General features: G+C 37.6%; 3 protein-coding genes across 5 annotated transcripts in view; 2 read left to right on the forward strand and 1 right to left on the reverse strand.

The window, feature by feature from the left end:
• The first annotated feature begins 338 nt into the window (after positions 1-338).
• On the forward strand, positions 339-7,480 carry LOC117982682 (isovaleryl-CoA dehydrogenase, mitochondrial). Its single transcript, XM_034969058.2, has 8 exons — positions 339-513; positions 979-1,105; positions 2,160-2,344; positions 2,733-2,894; positions 3,426-3,581; positions 4,413-4,604; positions 6,142-6,310; positions 7,288-7,480. The coding sequence occupies exons 1-8, from the start codon at positions 388-390 to the stop codon at positions 7,419-7,421; spliced, it is 1,251 nt and encodes a 416-aa protein (XP_034824949.1). The 5' UTR covers positions 339-387; the 3' UTR covers positions 7,422-7,480.
• Positions 7,473-11,660, reverse strand: JMJD5 (Jumonji domain containing 5). The gene is made up of 2 exons (XM_034969060.2): positions 10,529-11,660; positions 7,473-9,955 (listed from the first exon to the last, which is right to left on the reverse strand). The coding sequence occupies exons 1-2, from the start codon at positions 11,484-11,486 to the stop codon at positions 9,909-9,911; spliced, it is 1,005 nt and encodes a 334-aa protein (XP_034824951.2). The 5' UTR covers positions 11,487-11,660; the 3' UTR covers positions 7,473-9,908.
• Positions 11,661-12,015: 355 nt separating this feature from the next.
• Positions 12,016-22,402, forward strand: part of LOC117982680 (folliculin-interacting protein 2) — a 28,733-nt gene continuing 18,346 nt past the window's right edge. For 2 of the 3 annotated variants that reach the window (XM_069498706.1, XM_034969053.2), the window contains exons 1-4: positions 12,016-12,242; positions 14,601-14,790; positions 20,194-20,306; positions 22,000-22,178. In XM_069498706.1, coding sequence (XP_069354807.1) covers positions 12,166-12,242; positions 14,601-14,790; positions 20,194-20,306; positions 22,000-22,178 — 559 coding nt within the window. In that variant the 5' untranslated portion in view covers positions 12,016-12,165. Of the gene's footprint in view, positions 12,243-12,496; positions 12,759-14,600; positions 14,791-20,193; positions 20,307-21,999; positions 22,179-22,402 lie in introns of those variants that run through there. The other variant, XM_034969054.2, reaches the window with a different exon arrangement.

Raw genomic sequence — 22,402 nt, forward strand, 5'->3', positions numbered from 1 at the left:
TTTTTATTTTATGTTTTAGTTCTAAAAAATGTAGTGCTAGTAATAATTGAAGTGGACATTGGAACAGCTTACATTATCAGCAAATAGAGATTTTTTCAACTCCCAAATACTTATGAGTACCTACTTATCAAACAACTTATTATCATTCAAAACATTTAAACTTGTACAATTTAAAGTTGATAACACTGTTTGTTAATATTTATCAGTGTGAGCTGTGACGTGAATATAATTATCATTAATATAAAACTTGTTATGCAAAAATAATCGTTATGTCGTACGAAATAGGATGACAACTACTATGAAAGAAATCAGTTAACTTTCGATATTTTAGTATCGGTTTAATGTTGGCAGTAGCTGGACGTGGTTCTCTTTGTAATTAGGAGTAAAATGGCTGTACGATTAACCCGAGTAAATAAACTGTTAGTAAAATGTGCAAATATAACCGGTCTCCGATGTATGTCTCATTATCCGATAGATGAACACATATTTGGATTGAATAGCGATCAACAACAGGTATGGTATCTGCAAGTATTATTTAGGTACTTACGTACTTGAAATTTAAAGCAGCAATTGATTGATAAAATAATGAATTTCCGGTCAATAAACCACAGACCACTGGCCTTTACTAAGTTTTTTTATATCAGATAAAAGTTAGCCCTTGTCTGCAATCTCACCTGGTGGTAAGTGATACTGATGATGCAATCTAAGATGGATGCGGGCTAACCTGGAAGGGGTATGGCAAACCCTTTGATCATGGCATCGTACCGGAACGCTAAATCACTTGGCGGCACCGCTTTGCCGGTAGGGTGGTAACTAGCCACGGCCGAAGCCTCTCACCAGTCCAGGCCAGAAATTTGGAAATTATTAAATTCTATACCCCTGCCGGGAATGGAACCCGGAACCTCCCACTAACAAGACCACAGCGCTTACCACTGCGTCAGGGAGGTCGTCACCTATAACTACTTCTGTCTATTTTAGTTGCGGCAACTGGTTTTCAATTTTGCTCAAAAAGAACTGGCCCCTAAAGCAGCGGAAATTGACAGGGAGAACAACTTCAAAGAATTGAGAGACTTTTGGAAGAAATTGGGAAATCTCGGCCTGCTTGGTTAGTAGGTACCTCCAAACATATTAGTATTTAGGTAGGTACGTAACTTGAGTGTAATCTGTCATACCGGTTTAGAATAGGGATACCCTGGAAGTTCCAGGGTACCTCTACTCCTATTCCAGGCTGGAACATGCGCAAGGAGCCGCTGAATTCAGGCGTGTAAATAAGGGCGGCAAAGTCGTGGCGTATGGAAGGCTCTACAAGAGATCTAAGTTTCTACTCGTATGTCGAGCAGAGGACGTCTATCGGTTGACGATGATAGAGATCCAGAAAAAAAAATTGAGTTTCTGGGCCTATTTAGCACCTATAAAAGACTAAAAATATTAATTATTACAGGCAGAGGCGGATTATCCCTAAGGCAAACTAGGCACGTTCCTAGAGGCGCGAGGTTTCGAAAGGGCGCAGGTGATCATGTACAGTTCCATTACCTGGCCTACCTAATTATCCCTACTAAGTAATAATTTTTAAACAATTTTTAATCGTAAATTCGCAAATTTAGTACGACCGCTGTCCATGCACTGACTGGCAAATTCACGCACCCGCAGGACCCGCGTTTTAAGGTAAAGAACATTAATTCCAATGAATAACCGTAAGTCCGCGCAATGCTTAGAGGTATATAATCTTATCATTATTTGAGGTCCTATACCCAGTAAATACTTGTGGATTTAATGTCATATACGATTAAATATTTCTTTTTATAGGCGTCGTAGGACTTAATGCTTTATACCATTATGTAGGACTGGTTCTTGCAATTTTAATGGTGCAAGAAACATAATTTTGAAAAAAGTGGAGTTACTATTGTATGCCTCTGAGGTACAGATATTATCTTGGAGTGACTGAAACTGCCTCTTCTTTAATATAGCAAAGTGTCATGACGTGATGTTCTTCACTCGTTCACATAAATAAATATAATCACCAACTACCAGCTATACAATGAGACGATTTCTCGTTCTTTAGAAGTTAGTAAAAATTTTAATATGGCTGTTAGAGGGGCGCCTATGCGGTGCTTGCCTAGGGCGCTCTAGATAAATATTTAATCCGTCTCTGATTACAGGTATAACAGCCAGCCCCGATTATGGAGGGACAGGAGGAAAGTATACCGACCACTGTGTCATTATGGAAGAGCTCTCGAGGGCGAGTGGCTCCATTGCGTTGTCGTACGGCGCGCATTCAAACTTATGTGTAAACCAAATCAACAGGAATGGCACACAAGAGCAAAAGAGCAAATATCTTCCTAAGGTACGTACGTCGTACGAAGCGATTTGCCTCCTCATTTCTAATTCGTACCCTAAGATTTGGAACACCCTTCCAGCATCAATTTTCCCCTCCAATTATAATATGGGTACCTTCAAGTCAACAGTGAATAGGCAAGCTAAGCGCGCTCCATCTTAGGTCTGATTGCAGTTATAATTTTTTTTTTAAACCAAATTTTTAATCTCTCATGGACATCCCATGGCCAGCTCACGACAGAGCACGGGTCTCCTCTCAGAATGGTTTCGGCCATAGTCTACCAGGCTGGCCAAGTGGCGATTGGTATCATCACACATCTTTGGCTGTGCGGGTGTGCAGGGCCGTTCCCTCCCCGATTGTCATCTCGACCTGTCACATCCTATCCTTATTCTTTCAGCTCTGTTCAGGCGAGCACATAGGCGCTCTTGCTATGTCAGAGCCAGGCGCAGGCAGCGATGTGGTGTCCATGAAGTTACGAGCCGAGAAGAAAGGCGACTATTACATTCTCAATGGAAACAAATTTTGGATCACTAACGGTCCAGATGCCGACGTTTTAGTGGTAAGCAAACTGTGTCCAGTGACCAGTCGTTATTTTAAACTAGATGATGCCCGCGACTTCGTCCGCGTGGATTTAGGTTTTTTAAAATCCCGGGGGAACTCTTTGATTTTCCGGGATAAAAAGTAGCCTATGTGCCTATGTCCTTCCCCGAGATATAAGATACCTCTGTAGTCTGTACCACATTTCATCAAAATCGGTTAAACCGTTGGGCCGTGAAAAGCTAGCAGACAGACAGACAGACACTTTCGCATTCATAATATTAGTATGGATTGACCATCTTTAGTCATCACTTTAATTCAGCTCAGCTATAAGTTAAGTAGATTTTGCTATAGTGAGCCAGAATCTACTTCGGTTCACTAATATATCAATCAAAGAATATTTTCAGTCAGTTATCTCTTTAACTGATATAAGTAAGTAACCTAATCAGTAGTACCTATTGTATATCAAAAGGGATGATTGATTGAAAAAATGACCTAACTCGATTAGTATAGTAGGTACTGTACGTACCTACTTATCATTTTTTACTTCCAGGTGTATGCAAAAACTAATCTCACAAGCAAACCCCAACATGGAATTTCAGCGTTTTTAATAGAAAAAGATTATCCTGGATTTTCGACAGCTCAAAAATTAGACAAACTAGGCATGAGGGGATCAAACACTGGCGAATTAGTTTTTGAAGACTGTAAGGTAAGTAGGTAGGTACTACTTACTATAACTAAGGTATACTTAGGTAGGTATAGAAATAGCTTCTAACTACAAGTTACCACATAGCTTAAGCACTAATTATAAGATTGTGAATTTCAAAGCTAAAGTGAAGCTAAAGAATATTGCATTCCAAATTTTGTGCAAAACTTGTCATTATTTTGACTATTTTTTGTGTGCGCATCAAGCAAAAATAACTGGACCGATTCAGATAAAACTTTCGTAGTTTGATTTGAATAGATTATAGCTAAACTTGAATACTGTTCCTCTAGAAACCAAGTATCTAGGTAGTAGGTAGGTAGGTCTGCCTTTAATGAGCCCCAAACAAGCACTCAAATTTGAATACGAGGCGTATGAGTGCGGATTGTACCGCCAGCCTGTTTAATCCTTACCCCCCTTTCACACGGGCGTCCAGTTTTTTGCAGGATCCCGCATGCGGGATGCTCGTGTGTACGCTAGCATACTTAAACACATTCGCCATCAAACGGGATTCTGCAGAAAACGGGATCCTGCAAAAAACTGGACGCCCGTGTGAAAGGGCTGTAAAGTCTATAACCTGTGCAAACCGCTTGTTGCAACTTCAGATTGGGCTACTTTTTTGCGCGTAGTATTTCTAGTTCCTACCTATAGTACGCGACAGATTGAGATGGCACCCGCGCTAACCCGGTGTGGGATAGCAATGGGTGACATGCGGGTGTGCGGGGCATTCCCCCACTTCATACCCCGATTGCCTTCTCGACCTGTCGCGTAGTATACCTACCTATATCTTACTCTAATGTCAAGAGGACAAAAATAAATAACAGTCTCTCTGGCCAGGTACCAGCGACAAATCTATTGGGCGAAGAGAACAAAGGAGTATACGTTCTGATGTCAGGGTTGGATCTAGAGAGACTGGTGCTGGCTGCAGGTCCTGTGGGATTGATGCAAGCAGCTATTGACATCGCGTTTGAATACGCGCACACAAGAAAACAGTTTGGGAGCAGGATAGGAGAATTTCAACTATTACAGGTAGGTAAGTGCAGCCGGCAGTCAGATAAGAAGATATACAGGGTGTAATCAGAACGCTAGCAAAAACTTAGCGTTATTGTTATATCACCTAAACACAATACAATACCAATAACCATTTGCCTCATTTTGTAGTTTTAGTGATTTAGTATTTTTCAAACCCGCAATGCGTGCAAAACTTGGGTGAATGCTCCGCCTACGACGCGGCATTGACGCCGAGTGGCCTACTTTTGGAACGTTCGTTGTTCTCTAGCGTCAGTCAGATGTTTTATTTGCAATATAAATTGAAATAACGTGAAATTTTACAAAATATAGGATTTTTTTATATTTTCTTTATATTATAATATTTTTTATTATATAAGTATATCTATTACTAGCTGATGCCCGCGACTTCGTCCGCGTGGAATTAGGTTTTTAAAAATCCCGTGGGAACTCATCCATTTTCCGGGATGAAAAGTAGCCTACGTCCTTCCCCGGGATATAAGCTAACTCTGTACCCAAATTTCATTAAAATCGGTTGAACGGTTGGGCCGTGAAAAGCTAGCAGACAGACAGACAGACACACTTTCGCATTTATAATATTAGTATGGATTATAATATTTATCTATATACCTACTTATATAAAATTCAAAGTCCTGACAACTGACTGACTTATATCAATGTACCTATATCAACGCACAGCCTACTGGAGACTTGATATTTGGAGGGTGTGTTCTTTGTAAAGAGTAGGTATCCACTAAGAAAGGATTTTTCGGAATTCTACCTGTATAAGTGGGTCAAATGGGGATTTGAAATGTATGTAGTCCACGCGAACGAAGTCGCGAGCACAAGCTAGCCGTAATATAAATAGGATACCTACTCAATAAATATAACAATATTATCTAGGTACTAGGCCATATACTTATCATTCCAATGACATCATTGATACGTATGAAATAAAATAAATGCTAAGACGAGCATGCACAGCCACATGCTAAAAGGTCATCGATGTAAGAAGCGAAAGTTATTGAACAAGTGGACAGCGAGCATACTGACGTACCTATTATAGGTATTAAGTACACTTACCTAATTGATTACGACGGCGAATCGCTGCGTCGTTTTCAGTTTTACAGTAGATATAGTTCTTGGCAACAGGAAGGTTTGGAGTAGGTAGGTAGAACTTAGTAACTTAGTGGCTTATTTCGATAGTTTTTAGGGTTCCGTACCTCAAAAGGAACTAAGGAACCCTTATAGGATCAATTCGTTGTTTGTCTGTCCGTCTGTCAAGAAAACCTATAGGGTACTTTCCGTTGACCTAGAATCATGTCTAATAGCACAAGTAAAGGAATAAATCCGAAAACCGTGAATTTATGGTTAGATAACAAAAAATTAATAAAATATGTTAGTACCGTATTAGACCAAGGAAACGTCAAAGTTTTTATGAACTATTAGCACGACTGCGGAACCATACTCTACGTGTATGTTATTTCATCTTCATTCTTCAGGTAGAGAACGATCTTGTATTTGTAATTAAAACCTGTCGAGTATTTTTTGTGGCCAGGGTAAAATGGCAGACATGTACACAACACTAAGCGCATGCAGGAGCTACCTGTACAACGTCGCGAAGGCGTGCGACGACGGACACGTCAACAGCAAGGACTGCGCGGGCGCCATCCTGTACTGCGCTGAAAAAGCTACTCAAGTTGCTCTTGACGCCATACAAATTCTGGGTAGGTGCCATGAACCATTAGGCGCCATCTTCATGCGAGTCGTCGCGACTCGCAACGACACGCCACGAGACCACAATGGATCGCCGCGAGATGTGACGCAACGCCTCGTTGCGTCTCTCAACTGTGGCGTAACGTAGCGGTATCGCCGCGAGAATCGACGGTATCGTCGCAAGACTCAATGGTATATAGATTTGAGAAGCGACAAGTCCACGACGTTAGACTCGTCCAGAGTCACTTGTCTTATCGCCCTGTGGGCTGTGGAGATTCTCCCACCCAAATCCCCATTGAGAGCTCTAGAGTGTCAATGGGGATTTGTGGAATAAACCTCATAGAGTTTGTATCGAATTTTGTCACACGGGGATCGCCGCGATTATTTCGTCCGTGGGAGATGGCGCCTTTCAAAGCTCCCAAACTCTAGGTAAGTATGAGTTTTCCCGCAAAGTTCTGTGCCATATGGAAATTGTGTGAAGTCGCACGAACTCGCAAAAAATTTACGCGCGAAGGGCTTCATACAATTTGTAGTCACAGGATTCTACAGAAAAAATCGCGTAGTGAAATTTCGCAGTAGGTAGGTACTGGTTTTCTCGCGATTTCCCTGTAGGTACTAGGGATTTGATTTGATAATAATTGGAAATTGAACCGGTTTAGCCTAGTGTTAAGACTTCGGTCTTCTACTTCAGTTCGGGGTTCGATTCCAGGCACGCACCTCTATCTTTTCGGAGTTATGTGCATTTTAAGCAATGAAACTACTTGTTTTAAAATATTGTGAGCAAACCTGCATGTATATAAGAGTTCTCCAAAATGTTTTGAAAAGTGTGTGAAGTCTGCTAATCCACGCTTGGCCAGCGTGGTGAACTATGGCCTAAACTCTTCTCATGTACTTACAATTCAAGACTTCACTTACCAACACGTGAGAATACAGTCAAATGCTAACTTGAATCTGAATAAAATAAAATAAAAACTTTTTAAATTTTCAGGTGGAAACGGTTTCATCAACGACTACCCAACAGGCAGAATATTGAGAGATGCAAAATTGTACGAAATCGGCGCCGGCACTTCGGAGGTCAGAAGAATGTTAATAGGAAGGGCTTTGAACAATGAATACAAATAAAACTGTGCATAATTCGGACAAATATATTTTGTATTGAATAAATTATTATTATGAGCTATGTACAGTGTGTTATTTCATAAGGCGCTATCTCCACGGACGAGACAATCGCGGCGATATTCTCGCAGTGTGACAATATTCGATATAGTCCGTACAAAATGACTTTTCACGCGCCATTTTAACTCTTTGGGTCAACTGTTATGTCAAAAGTATCAGTATATCAAAACCCCCGACCATCAAAAGGAGTACCTACAACAAGACCTACTTTGAATAAATGATTTGAATTGAATTGATTACGGATTTAAAATAAGGACTAAAATCGTACTTTTGACATAACATTTGACATTTAAAGTGGAAATGGCGGGTGAGAACTCTTTTTTTACGCATTATACAAACTCTTAACTCTATCGGCCAATCTCCACAGGGCAATACTATCGCGGCGATAGTTTGTATCGAATTTTGTCACACAGCTAGACTATGGCCGCGATTCTCTCGTGAATCGTCCGTGGAGATGGCGCCTAAAAGAAAAACAGACTTCAATACGATCGTTCATAAAAGTGAAACCAGTTGTATGCAAATACTCGTAACTCATAGCGCGGCAGCCTCGCCAGGCGAATTAGGTAGGTATACGACGATAGATCAACAGGTCGAATTAGGGGAGCGTAGTCAGAGCGAACTCCATACAAACTTTTTGTTTAAATAACGTATTGGAAGATAAAATGATCCTTATTTGAATGATTTTATCTTCCAATCAAACATTTTGTAGATCGCTCTACAAATCATCATCATCATCATCGTGACCAACCCATCACAGGCTGACTACAGAGCACGGGTCTCCTTTCAGAGTTACTACCACGCTGGCCAAGTGCCGATTGGTAGACTTCACACATCTTTGAGAACATAATGAATAACTCGCAGCCATGCAGGTTCCTCACGATATTTTCCTCCGCCGTTAAAGCAAATGATATTTAATTTCTTAAACCGCACATAACTCCGAAAAGTAAGAGGTGCGAGCCTGGGATAGAACCCCCGACCTCAATTAGGAGGCGGACGTCCTAACCACTAGGCTATCAAATACACACAAAATTATTTTAGGTTCTGGAGTGTGTCTATAAAATTTCTTTGAATCCGGTTGATTTATATTCAATTTATAATAAGAATCAAACTTCTTTCGTATGGAGCACACTTCTAATACACTTCTCTTAAGAAATAATAAAATCATGATAAGAATAAAAGGATCAATGAAGTAATGGGGAATATATAATATATATGTAATTACGTACTATATACAAATGATATCTAGTATATTTTAAACTACTTGTCACACCTACTAATAATATTTACAAATACTTATATGTATATTACTTACTAACATACATTACTTGATTAGTATTTTTATAGTTTGCGACTAGAACATCATAACTACTACTAATAGTACTAATAGTATTGACTTATCACTAAGGAAACATTACTGTATTTTGTTGTAACGACGAATTTCGAAAAACTTGTAAAATATTAATATATTCTGGGATATGTTTATTCAGAACTTAAAAGATCTCTAGTGATTATTTATCATCATCTAAGAATATATTCTCTTATGGTAGTTATGTATGTGTATATATTATATATATTATGTAACAGTAAAAGCTCAAACTATGGTAAATCCTTGGATTTAATTTAATTTTTAGTACAAGTATAAACTGTTCTGTGTTAATCTTTAATTTTGGACATTTAGTAGCATTCATCCCATAAATCTTAGGTTTCAGACACAGAAAAGATCAAATAATAACTTATTGCAAAATATACCTACTGTAGCTTACACTTTTAAAAGTAAAGTATGTATTATTATTAAATCAACTAATTACTTTTAACTTAAAATAAAAATTAAGTCTTTTAGGATTATAAGTGGTGGTTTGTTTAAAAATAAAATACAAGGTACCTAGTCACTTATAAACCATTTTTTTTAATCTTAACATGATGAACTGCTGTTTATCTAGAATCTAGATGGTGGGATGTAGAAATGTAACTGTAAACTTGAGTAAGTAGTTAAATAACATATATTTTTATAACTGTACATTCTGTTCATATATTATACTTATAATATAAATTGTGTTAAGTAGTAATTAATTATCTGATCTTATAGTGAAATTGAAACAAAAACAACTGATTAATTTAACATTAATGTAAATTTGCTTTAAAAGCATAATTGTCTTTCGAAGCTTTCAAACTTTTAATGTGAAAATCAACATTACTTTTGATTTTCTGTTTTATAAATATTTTGGCATAATTATTAATTTTTAACTAAGAACATTTACAAAAAAATATTTTTTGACTTTAAAGTAGAAATGCATAGGAATATTTTCTATCAAAATATTCACATTAAGCCTAGTTCACAATATTATTTCATTAGTGATCCAGCACTGGATCACTATTGAATCATTGGATATTATGATCACTGGATGATTGGACAGAGATGCTATTTTTAGGGTTTCACATGTAGGTTCCATTTGTTGTTTGTCCAGCCAGAGCCAGTCTATCTGTCATTAAAAAAAACTATGAGAGCTTAAAAAATTAAAGAAAGTTAAAATTTAGCAGTGATAGAAACCAACTACTGCTACGTAGAGCTATTATGTAAATGTTGAAAAAAAAATTATGGTACCTCCTGAACATGAATGAAAATTTTGGTTTACTGCATGAGTGAATTACTTCATTGAATAATTATGAGGTTCAAGACAGCTTTTGGAAAGAAATTCAAAGTTCTTAGCAACTTGCATAGCTATGGAAACCTAACTACTGTTCTAACATGCACTTGAAAAATTCACATATGTTTGCTATTAACATTAGAGAACTGATTGAAGTCTATTCCCACCAAAAACTAACAGAAAAACTGACAGATAGTGATTCTACAAAGTGCCACCACTTAGGTGGGATATATAACATCTGTCCCGGCTTTAACACACAAAAGAAACCTTTAGCCTCTTTGTATTTAGGGTGCTTTTCCAAATCAGGCTTACGAGGATCAACTCTCGCTGTGTTGTTCAATAACTCATGCTTATGGGGGTACAAATATTCTGTTTCCTGAGGTGAAAATAGAAAAACTTGCTTCTCACCAACAACTTGAGCCAATAAATTCTTTTTTGGATCGTGGTGGAGAGGTGACACCGTGCCTTTAGGTCCGTACCATGCCATGATGTCGATACAGCCGTCGTTGTCAGAAAAACAACAGTACTCAGGTTCTGTGATATCATTCTTTAACTCTGGTATCTGATCAAAGAGTTGGTACTGAGCAAGATATCCTGTGGTGCTGCTAGCGACATATATGTGGTTTTTAATAAAATCTTCTATTGTCATTAGCTTCTGTGTCCATTTTGAGTCAGTATAGTCCCTCCCTAATTCGATCGAAACTGTTCTCAATCCAGCTAGTTTGATGAAATAACTTTGGTCCTGCCATTTTGTAAGTGCAGGCCAGTGGTTGATACAATTATCTAGTATCACCGGTTTCTCTGCTAATATGTGATCTCTAAAGAAATTTTCCATGCTAGGACAGTTTAATATGTCTAATATATTTAAATTATCTGAACTATTTTTTAATTCATCATCAGTGTTTACTACATTCCTAGTACTCACACTTGATGCTTCACAGTCAATTGTTAGAGCTGAATGTAAACTTGTAGCACATACTTGTAGCAGTTTTGGTTCAGCATCAATAGGACAGCCAAACAGTATGCCAAAATCAATAATTCTAAGAGCCTCTTTAATAGTATCGTCGGAAAAGTTACCAATGCCCTTCATATGCGCCAAGAGGCGTAAATAGGTGGTAATTGTAATTGTTTTTCTCAAAAATAACCTCACTTCTTTCCAATTACCAATGTTAACTTGTTCATACATATAATCAATGATCGCCTGGATTTTCACAGTAGATGTTGCATTGATTAGCTTTGTGTCCTTCAAATGTTGCTCTATCACAGTCTTACAAGTTATGTCTAGCTCAGAAATTTCTGATAGGGATGAGATCACTTTAGACCTGAATTTGTCAATTTTTTCACGAATATCTTTTATAGTTGACATTATAACAAGCTTGTTTACCACGTCTTTTTTAGATCTCAATTACATCTTTATTGTTATATTTAATTAATTTATTCACAGTTCGTATCTATTTACTTGGAAAACGAGCATTATTTTGAGATTATTTTCCAGTTTTCACAGGTTTTCATCTTTTGTTTTGACTTTTGACTTCTTCCAGAGCTACGTTCCATTTCACGTGGATTGGAAATAATTGGTCTTGTTGGACGACATAATTTTTTTTTAAAGCATGATATGCTTTTCGTGCGTGTAAAGGATCGTTATGAATCCGTGTCAATTGTTTATGGCAAGTACATAAATTGATTTGATAAATAATTTTAAAATCAAACATGCCATTGAATATAATATTCAGTTATTAATACTCTTATATTTTTAACAAACCTTTTGAAACTTTTATTAAGCACAGGTTACAAAATATTGAGGTTCTTGTACGACCTTGACATAACTGTAAAAGTAAAACGTTGTCTATGGGGAATCATATGACTTTGGCACGTGATCTGTCAAATTATATTTACAATCAAAATATTTTAAAAATTTCGGAGCGTTTCCCAAAATGCTTTCCAAAAATCATAACTTCAGATAACTTTGTTGTAAATTTAATAGTTAATAATGATGTCAGCTGACCGAGAGCCTGAGCTTGAGGTGAAATGTTGCGTGTGACACAATGGCATTGTTAGAAAAAATCCTTTCAACTAAGAGAAAACTTAGTAATGATTATTGGGGCTCACGAAACAGGGTCAGGTACGTCACAATGAGTGCATATTATTCATTATTTTCTATTTCCGTTTGAGTAGCACTAGATGGAATTGACGCACGTAGCTTTCGGCAGTTCGTAGGACGGACCTTTTAGTGGCGAAGTTAGGGTTTGGTGACGCACACGATGCTGGCAGTGCGGCAGTCACCGTCACCGACTAGCTTAGGCGGGGAAGGCTCGAAGCATGTGATAAGCGCGGCGGGCGCGGGGAGTGGCGTGGGCGACTGCCGATCACGTCACTCAGGAAGAGGGGCGACCGCCTCAATCAATGTTTACTTGTTATTTACACGCGAGCTAGTACACTCGCACATTCCAACCCACTCGGCCGTTTGTCTCGTCTATCGGCCGTCTCAGTGCATTTAAGTGAAACCTCTTTTATTGTTGCATTTCTGGTACTGTGTGTGCATGTGGCCTAAACGTTTCATTCTTGAACTGTCCCAATTTGCATTATCTGTGAACAGCTGTGCAATATTCAACCAACTATGAAATAAAATGAAATTTAGGTAAATGAACAGCTGATAAAATCTTATTAGTTAATTTTTAACAAATTTCAAATTGAAAGCTCAAGTAACTACTTAGTTACTTTTAGAATGTGTCTGTGATTGAGGTGGTCGTCAGTATAATGTGGTTTAAAGCAGTAAAAATTACAATACTATGAATTATTTATTTATTTATTTATTTTATTTTTATTTTTCATGTACCAAAATTGTAGTTACAAAGTAATAATAAATTAAGTTACATTGGGAAATGATTATCTCTAAATAGAGATTTCTTCCAGCTCCCCATTCAAGGAATCCAAATTCAATTATGATACCTGATGAAGAAAAAAGTGGGACAGTTATTATTAATAAATAAATTAACATGAGGCTCATGTTTAAAATAGCATTTATTTGACTACTTAATTAGGTATATTGGGAAATAAAAATAACTTTTGAACTGTTACCTAATAGGAAGGGAAATCAAGATGGTTTAGTTCAAATAAAAATAACCTATTCAAAATCCCATAAACAGTAAAAGTAAAATATACACTTACCTAAATACTGTATTTGTGAAAAACATGAACAATGTGAAGAGAAAGTTTTGAGATTTACTTTGTATACAATTTACAATTTGCATTGGTCATATGCAATTTGTAACATCTATTACAATATGTGGCGGAAAATAATGTAATAATCAACCTTTAGAATAAGATTTCAACCTTGTAGAGCGTAGTCTCTGTCACTCATACCTATGTGACGTTTTGTCGGTCTCAACGACAGAGACAATGCTCAACAAATCACTGTCTCTTTCTAGAGGTTGATGTAAAGCTGAATACAAAGATAATTTTGGTAATATAAATGTAAAAACTTATTATATATAAGCTACTTAACAAGCAGTTGTATATTGAAGGCAATTGTAATAATTTCACATGTTATAGCCTAAACTTTCCTCATTTTGATATGATACCCATTCTCAGTAGGGGACCAGTGATGGGTTGATGATAATGAGACAAATACTATCGACAATTAAGTACATACATGATAATATATCACATGTTAGTAATACTTGATTACTATGGACAACTTGAACTTCAAGGCATGGAAGAATTCTAAAAGCCAAAATTAATCCAGACTATAAGTAGGTCACCCGTTTAGCATCTGACTTGAGATTATGTTGTTTGTATGCACAATAATGTTGCTAATACTTTGGCTAATTCTCTTCTAAACAATCTCTAAACTAAATATAATTGACAGGTCCAAATTTTCTTTATTGGGCTTACCACCAGCTTATAACATTTATTATAGGTACTGTGGCCAATTCTGTTCTGTTGTAAATATAATTGACAGGTCCAAGTTGTGAAAGGGATTGCAATACTTTCTTTTAAACTTAAAAATAATATTTATACCTATATCTTTTTGTATATACAAATAATTATTAAGAAATCTTGTAATCATTTTATAATTATTCTATATATATTCCACTTAATACGCCTTGCCTTACTCACAACCCTGAATGGGAAGCTGGAAGAAATCTCTGTTTAGAGATAAGCGTTTTCAATTTAACTTAATTTATTATTACTTTGCAACTACAATTTTGGTACATCTATCTATAATATAAAAATGAATCACTAAATGTGTTGGTCATCGCAAATCTCGAGAACAACTGAACCGATTTCGCTAATTCTCTTTTCATAATATTCCTTAAAATACGAGGATGGTTCTTACGGAGAGAAAAATTTAAAAAATTTGAATCGACTGTTAGGCGGTACGAAGTTCGCCAGGGCAACTAGTGAAAAATAAAAATAAAATAAAATAATCACTTTTGGTGCCAACTGCAGTTTTAAATAAAGCCCTTTTTGTCATCAGGTCTTGTGAGATAGCTTTAGAGCAAGTGCGGTTGCTTCTGTACAAAGAGTGTGATAGAAGAGGGAGAAAAGTTTTGTTTGACTCATCAACTATTGAAAGAGTGCCTGCTTCCAAAAATGATAAGCCAGACTTCGGAGACAAGGGCAAGGTCCCCTGCATTGTGGAGGTTACAGAAGGATTCACATATATTGTAAGTAGACACTTTTTTTTACTTGTAACCAACTAGCTGATGCCCGCGACTTGGTTCGCGTAGATTTAGGTTTTAAAAATCCTGTGAGAACTCTGATTTTCCGGGATAAAAAGTAGCCTATGTCACTCTTCAGGTCTTTAACTATACCCATGCAAATGGCATTGATCCGTTGCTCCGTTGCAACGTGATTGAAGAACAAACAAATAAACTAATAAACCGACAAACGAACACACATTTCGCATTTATAATATGGGTAGTGTATAATATGGGCGTACTCAGCAATAATTTACTATAAACCTTAAAACATGTTTGTTAATGCAAGTGCTAGTTGCTTGAAACAAATATAACTGAAAAGTTAGATGTGCGCGCGTGGATCAAATCCCAGACCCCCCCCCCCCCCCCCCCCCCGAATTAGAGACAGACATCTTAACCAGTCTGTCTGTCAGCGAGTTGTATCTTGTAAACCTTAATTGGTGGAGAGTTGAAATTCTCTTAGAATATGTGTTTGTATTGCGGGCTAGACAATAAATAATAAAAATAGCCCCTATGAAACTTAAAAAAATGAAAGTGTGCTTTCTTGATGGTACGAAACTCGTCGGGTGTGAGTCCGACTCGCACTGGACCGATTTTTATATCGTTATTCGTTCATCAAAGTACGTAACTGTAACAATTTATAAATAACGCAACAATTAAGCCGTCACGAGGATTCCTATTCACAGTTTATTCGCACTGGGATGCTATATTTAGACTACTTTATACGTTAGCCTTTTTGATTACAATCGAGACGGCTCTAACGATCTGTATATCGTGGGACTGTAATTTTTAAATGATCTAATTAACATCATTTATTTTAGTTTTTTCGTCCAAGTATGTATTTATTTTGGATTGGTAGTAGTTAGCAGTACTTAGTATGTAGTAGTATTATCCTTCATCGACACTTTAGAAACAACCCTTGTTTATATTACATCACTCTGCAACGTTTAAAAAACAGCTCATGTTTGTAAATCTCTGTGCGATTTTTAAAAACAGCCCTTGTCTGTAAATATCTGCACTACATTAAGAGCCCTTGTCAGTAAAATCTCTGCGGCATTATTGTTCCTAGCCTTATTTCACACTTTGTCATAACATATGGCATTTTCTCATTTCGATCAGATAATCTTTCATTGAGCCTGTCTCATACCTACGTATGCCTCCATGGCCCTACAGTCTAGGTCTGCACAACGAATAGTTGTGATTGAGCACAATCGGACGGGCACTGCAAGCGAATGAACTACTATTTAATTATTTAGTCCATACTTAATATTATAAATGCGAAAGTGTGTCTGTCTGTCTGACTGTCTGTCTGCTAGCTTTTCACGGCTAAACTGTTCAACCAATTTTAAAGAAATTTGGTACAAAGATAGCTTGCATCCCGGGGAAGGAGATTGGCTACTTTTTATCCCGGAAAGTTGAAGAGTTCCCACAGGATTTTAAAAACCTAAATCCACGCGGACGAAGTCGCGGGCATCATCTAGTAGCTATTAATAATAAACAGCTGATACAAATAAATAGAAATGGATATCTTCTATTATGACTCCAGAGACTTTCGAATCGTTCGTTGCGGTAATAGAAAGTGATTTTTAGTGAATGGGTACTAACATTGAATTAACAAGTGCAAAGACAAAATATGTTCTTCGAAATACGAGTAACTAGCACAAGATGCATAGCCTAGATACCTAATTACCTAGTTAAAAAAATGTGCGTGCTTGACGGCTTGTTCGAGCAGTGCAGTGCAAACTTATAAGACAAATACGTACTCGAAAGTGTGTGTGCCTGGATGATACTACCGGATAATCTCTACGTAGGTATAACATACGCAACTACCTTACTAGAAGCTACCATTAGATTTTGAACTCAGTACCTACACTGTCCTTTAATCATCATGATCAACCCATCACCGGCTCACTACAGTGCACGGGTCTCCTCTCAGAGACAGAAGGTTTTGGCCATAGTCTACCACGCTGGCCATGTGCGGATTTGTAGACTTCACACACCTTTGAGAACATTATGGAGAACTCTCAGGCATGCAGGTTTCCTCACGATGGTTTCCTTCACCGTTAAAGCAAGTGATATATTTTCAATCAATCAATCAATCAGCCTGTTTGCGTCCACCGCTGGACATAGGCCTTCCCAAGAGCACGCCACCACACACGATCCTCCGCCTTCCTCATCCACCCACTTCCCGCTATCTTCTTAAGGTTTAGTGATATTTAATTAATTAAAACGCACATAACTCCGAAAAGTTAAAGGTGCATGCCCGGGATTGAACCCCCGACCTCCGATTAGAAGGTGGACTTCCTAACCAATACGCTATCACAGCTTATACTAGGCTATCATAATATAGTAATTTAATAGTAGAGAAAAAAATAAAGTCGAATCATTCGTCCATTAGACAGTATTAGACCCCCACTAGGCCCCATGGTCAGTTCAGATACAAAGGTCATTTGTGTAGTCCTCCTAAAGTCTCGTGATGTCATTAAAATGGACTCTATTATATCTGTTTTTTAACCGACTTCAAAAAAAGAGGAGGTTCTCAATTCGTCGGAATCTTTTTTTTTTTTTTATGTATGTTCCCCGATTACTCGAAAACGCCTAGACCGATTTTGAAAATTCTTTTTTTGTTTGAAAGGGTATACTTCAAAGTTAGTCCCATTTCAATTTGGTGAAGATCTGATGAACATCTTCGAAGATAGATACTGGAACTCCTCAACGGATAAGAGTAAATTGCTCGCGATCAGTGTAATAGCTTAGTAAACAGTAGACTTTTAACCAGTCATAGCATAATTCCATGGGACCACTAAAAATTGTGAAATAAATTTTTTTTAATGAGGTGCCATGGTGGACTCCCATAAAAATATGAAGTCTAGACGATTCGCGCAGCTAAAGCTAATTGGCACCGGCACCAAAAAGTATTATTATGGAACTATATTAACTCTTGTATACATAATATATTCGGTAATAAATTAAATTATTTTTCAATTTTTAGTGTTTGTGTAACGAAGTCGGTTTTTATTTTTTTTGTAATAGAACAAGACGCTCTTAATGATGTGTGCTATATGAAATGGACCGGTTCCTAAATCATGACTACACTACACACGAGTCACATGACACGAAAGGTTGGGAAGCGAATCGAACTGCGATCATTTAGTGGGATTATTGCGCATAATTAATTAATCTAATCATACGTGCCGTGTATCTGACACGTAGTACCTACCTACGTAGGTTCCTACACTATTGAGTATTGGAAGCGGCCCGGTTGGCGGGTGGAGCCTAAAATACATATACTTTTTAGAAGTTTCCCAATAGGTATTAGCTCTAATGATTAATGATACTATAGGTTAGTTCATACTGCAAAAAAACCTCTGACAAGTCCTAATTTATGTTACTAATATGGTTTCTATTTAGTAAATTTTAACACCTTTTATCATGTCTCTCGTAGTTAACAATTAACATCTTAGAAATAACATTCGTATTTTTAGCTACCGACAGCAAAAATACGCTTGCCCTGTTGACATTTTCTATTAACTGGCAGTAGATGCTAATTCGGTTGTAGCTACATAATTTTAAAACTAAAATAGTAAAAATAGATATTTATGTAAAGTTTTGCTAGGTCCGTTTTAGCCATGATATAGGCCTTCTATTTGATGGGTCCCTAGTCCGGACCCACCGACCTGTCAGTAGGTTCGACCCTGGGCACGCAGTACGCACCTCTTAACTTTTTACGAGTTATGTGCGTTTAAACAATTATAAACCCTTGCTTTAACGGTGAACAAACCATAGTGAGGAAACGGCATGTCGGAGAGTTCTCCATAATGTTTTCAAAGGTGTTGTAAAGTCTGCCAATCCGTACTTGGCCATTGTGGTAGACTATAGCCAAAATCGTTCTCATTCTAAGGATCCGAGCTCAGTAGTGGGCCGGCGATGGGTTGATGATGATGACGTTTACAATGTTTTCTGCGGATAAGAATGGTAGGTATTACTTTTGAGGCTGTCAATTAAGTTTAGATACTGTGTAAAATCGAATCAGTTCCATATTATCTTTGATAATATTATCTTATCACGTATGAAGTAGGTAAGATACTCATTTCATTCAAACGATGACAAAGTACAACCATGTGACTCTGCGTTAAATAATTCTGTGATCGTCACTTTCTCGTTGAGTTGTTAACAAGCTGAAATCCGCGACTTCATATCTAAGTGGAATTTGTTTTTAGGATTCCCTCGTACAACACGAAACCCTTTTGTTTCTGTCTGTCAAGGACTGGCTGGTCTGTGCTAACTGTTAAGCTTGACAGACTTTTTTCGAAGAGTGTGCTGAGGAACTATTTGATTCCCTCCTCGCCATTTTACTGTTGAACCGCTCGCCATCGTAGGACTGCATCCTTACATCTCGTATCGGCCTCGTACGAAGCGATTCGCTTCCTCGCAAAGTCAAAGTAAGCTCTCTAAATCTCAGTCTGAGTACGGGGCCATATAGATCTGGGAATGAACAACCTAGGGCTACCTACTACTACCTAACCTACTACCTACCTAAAAGGGCTACCTGCGTCAAATGTCGAAGCCTCGACGTTTTGTTAGAAGTTCCCTAACTGTCGTGAACTGTGCTACTAGTGACTAGTCAAATCAGCAACTTTTTATCAAACATCAAAACGCTCGCTTAGTATGGGAGTTTAGTATGAAATACATAGATGTCATCATAAACATTTGTTGTAATTTTACTTACCTACTTTTGAGGGTTCCGTACCTCAAAAGGAAAAACGGAACCCTTATAGGATCACTTTGTTGTCTGTCTGTCAAGAAACCTACAGGGTACTTCCCTTTGACCTAGAATCATAAATTTGGCAGGTAGGTAGATTTTATAGCTGACATTTGGGGAAAAATCTGAAAACCCTGAATTTAGGGTTAGATCACACAAAAAAAAATGTGGTCATGAACTAAAATTAGTATTTTCAATTATCTAAGTAAGATAACAATATCAAGTGGGGTATCATATGAAAGGTGTTCACCTGTGCATTCTAAAACAGATTTTTATTTATTTTTATGTATCATAGTTTTTGAATTATCCTGCAAAATGTCGAAAAAATAAGACTGTAGTACGGAACCCTCATTGCGCGAGCCTGACTCGCACTTGGCCGGTTTTTTTTAGTGGAAATCGATAATTTAAACTTAAAACTAGCAGCGAATGTGGATTTTACTAATTCGTAAAATTCGTAAAATTCTCATTCAAAAATTGACAATTCGTAAAATCCATTTACGAATTTTAGAAGACCCTCTATTTAATAATATCTAAGAAATAATTTATTTTTGACATAAAGACATCACACCATTTAATAATTTAATTACGTATTATTTTTCTCCGTACAGTATAAAGGAGAAGCGGGCGATGCAGGCGTGCTCGGTGAGATGATATTCGGTGCCGTTGCCATGAACTGCAAGAGCGTTTCATTGAAGATACACATTATGAACGACCCGAAAAGGTAACTAAATACTTACTGATATAATTGAACAGGTTTTTTTTATTTGAAACCAACTGTACATACCTCACAACTGTACATGTACATACCCTCACAACTGTATATGCCCAACGGTAACTGTGGCTCAACGGCTAAGGAGCGGACTGAAATTTGAATGGTTGTCGGTCTAAACCCCACCAGTTGCACTATTGTCGTACCCACTCCTAAGTACAAGCTTTACGCTTAGTTGGAGTGGAAAAAAGAATATTAGTCATGATTAACATGGCTAGTATTCATTAAAAAATACTCGGAGTCACACAGCAGACGGTGGAGTTTCTCTACATGATCAAATCAGAAATTAGGAAGATCCGTAGGAGGACCAGAGTAACGGATGTAGCTCAACGGGGGAGCTGAAGTAGCAATGGGCAGAGCACATAGTTCTAAAAACCGATAGACGTTGGGGTCCCAACTACCAAGGTCTTAGAATCCGTTCCTCGCACCGGAAAGTGCAGCGTTGAAAAACCCCCACTAGGTGGACAAACGACATAAAACGAGACACCAGGAAGCCGCCTGGTTTCAGGTGGGGTGTGGGAAGTATTTACAAGAGACCTGTGTCCACCGGTGGACGTCTACCTATCGGCTGCATCTTGAAAGTTAAAAAGATTTGTAGGCGTAGAATTTAATTTATCTATGGTTAAATACATGTATCCATATGTAAACAAAACAATTTTTACAATTCAACATTGAACAGCTTAACGTACAATAATAATGTTTCCGCACGGAAGCGACTCGTACTAGATTTTCTTTGCTCGCAATAATTAAACTCTTGTCTTAGATAGCATAATATGTGCTTATTTAAATACATAAATAGCGGAGTAACGTTAGCACAAAAGAAAACAATGACGTAGTTTTTGCGTACATTTTTGCTTGGTACATTTGTACTAAGATAGCCCAAATTTACGATCCAATAATGTAATTCCTGGTTAAAATTAAAGATCTATGAGAAAGCACTAACTGTGGTGTCGCGGGATGCCTTTCAGAAGAAAATCTTTTTATGCATTGTATATAAAATCTTATGCTCTGTCTTGTTCACCATAATATATCCAACGAGAAGACGCGCTGCCGGCCAAGAGGTGCTTTTCATCGCCGTGTTCATTCGTTTCCTTTACATAAAGCTGTTTAGCCAGAACGCTTCGCTTCAAAGTTCAATATAGGTGCAATCCAATAAGCAAGGGTTGAGGCTTCAAGCAAGCGACAAATTTAAAATTTCTGAACCTCAGTAATATAATTAATATCACCCGTTTATTATTAGCAGATGTCTGTCAGAAAAAAGCTGACGCGCGCCGGAAAACACTTTTCATACTATGTGTACTAGTCCCTGCTGATGGCAATTTTGTCTGATTGATCGAACGCTTCTGATGTACAGTACGCTGCAGAAAATAATGTACATCGACATTTAGAAAGAGATAGCGGTTTTGTAGAGCATCGTCTCTGTCGTTGAGACCGACAAAACGTCATATAGGTGTAAGTGACAGAGACAACGCTCTACAAAGCTGAAATCTCATTCTAAAGGTCGATGTACATTACTTTCTGCCGAGTACTGTACGCAGATTACGACAAATAATTTTCTGTCTGACGATTTCTTATTATATGCGGCTGGCCTAAAATGTGCATTAGTAGCAGTAGTGTGGAGAAATTGATCTTCCGTTTTGTTCAGGTTAATGTGCACAAAACTGTTCAGCGTGCCTCGATCGCGGCAGATCAGTCGCGGGGATAGAAAGATTACTGACGCCAAGAGCAGCGGCGACTTGAATAGTTGCTCCAAACCTTTGAGTGTGCCTCAATTGAAGGAGGAGGGTGTATCGTTGAGCTTCTCGATGGATAGAGGGGATTCTGGTAAGTAATCTTAACATTAATAACTGCAAGGAGAAGAACTTTACACACAATGTTCCCAGTGTGGACCTTGTTCTCATTGGGAACATAGGTACCAAATTTTACCATTAATTTAAGACCTATCAGTTCACTTCAGAGATTATCTACGAAACAATTACCACCAAAATCATTGTTAAACTACTATTGGTAAACGTATTACTAAATTCAAGCAATAAAAGAAAATTTAG

Source organism: Maniola hyperantus, chromosome 5, assembly GCF_902806685.2.
Source record: "Maniola hyperantus chromosome 5, iAphHyp1.2, whole genome shotgun sequence".
Classification (NCBI taxonomy): Eukaryota; Metazoa; Arthropoda; class Insecta; order Lepidoptera; family Nymphalidae; genus Maniola; species Maniola hyperantus.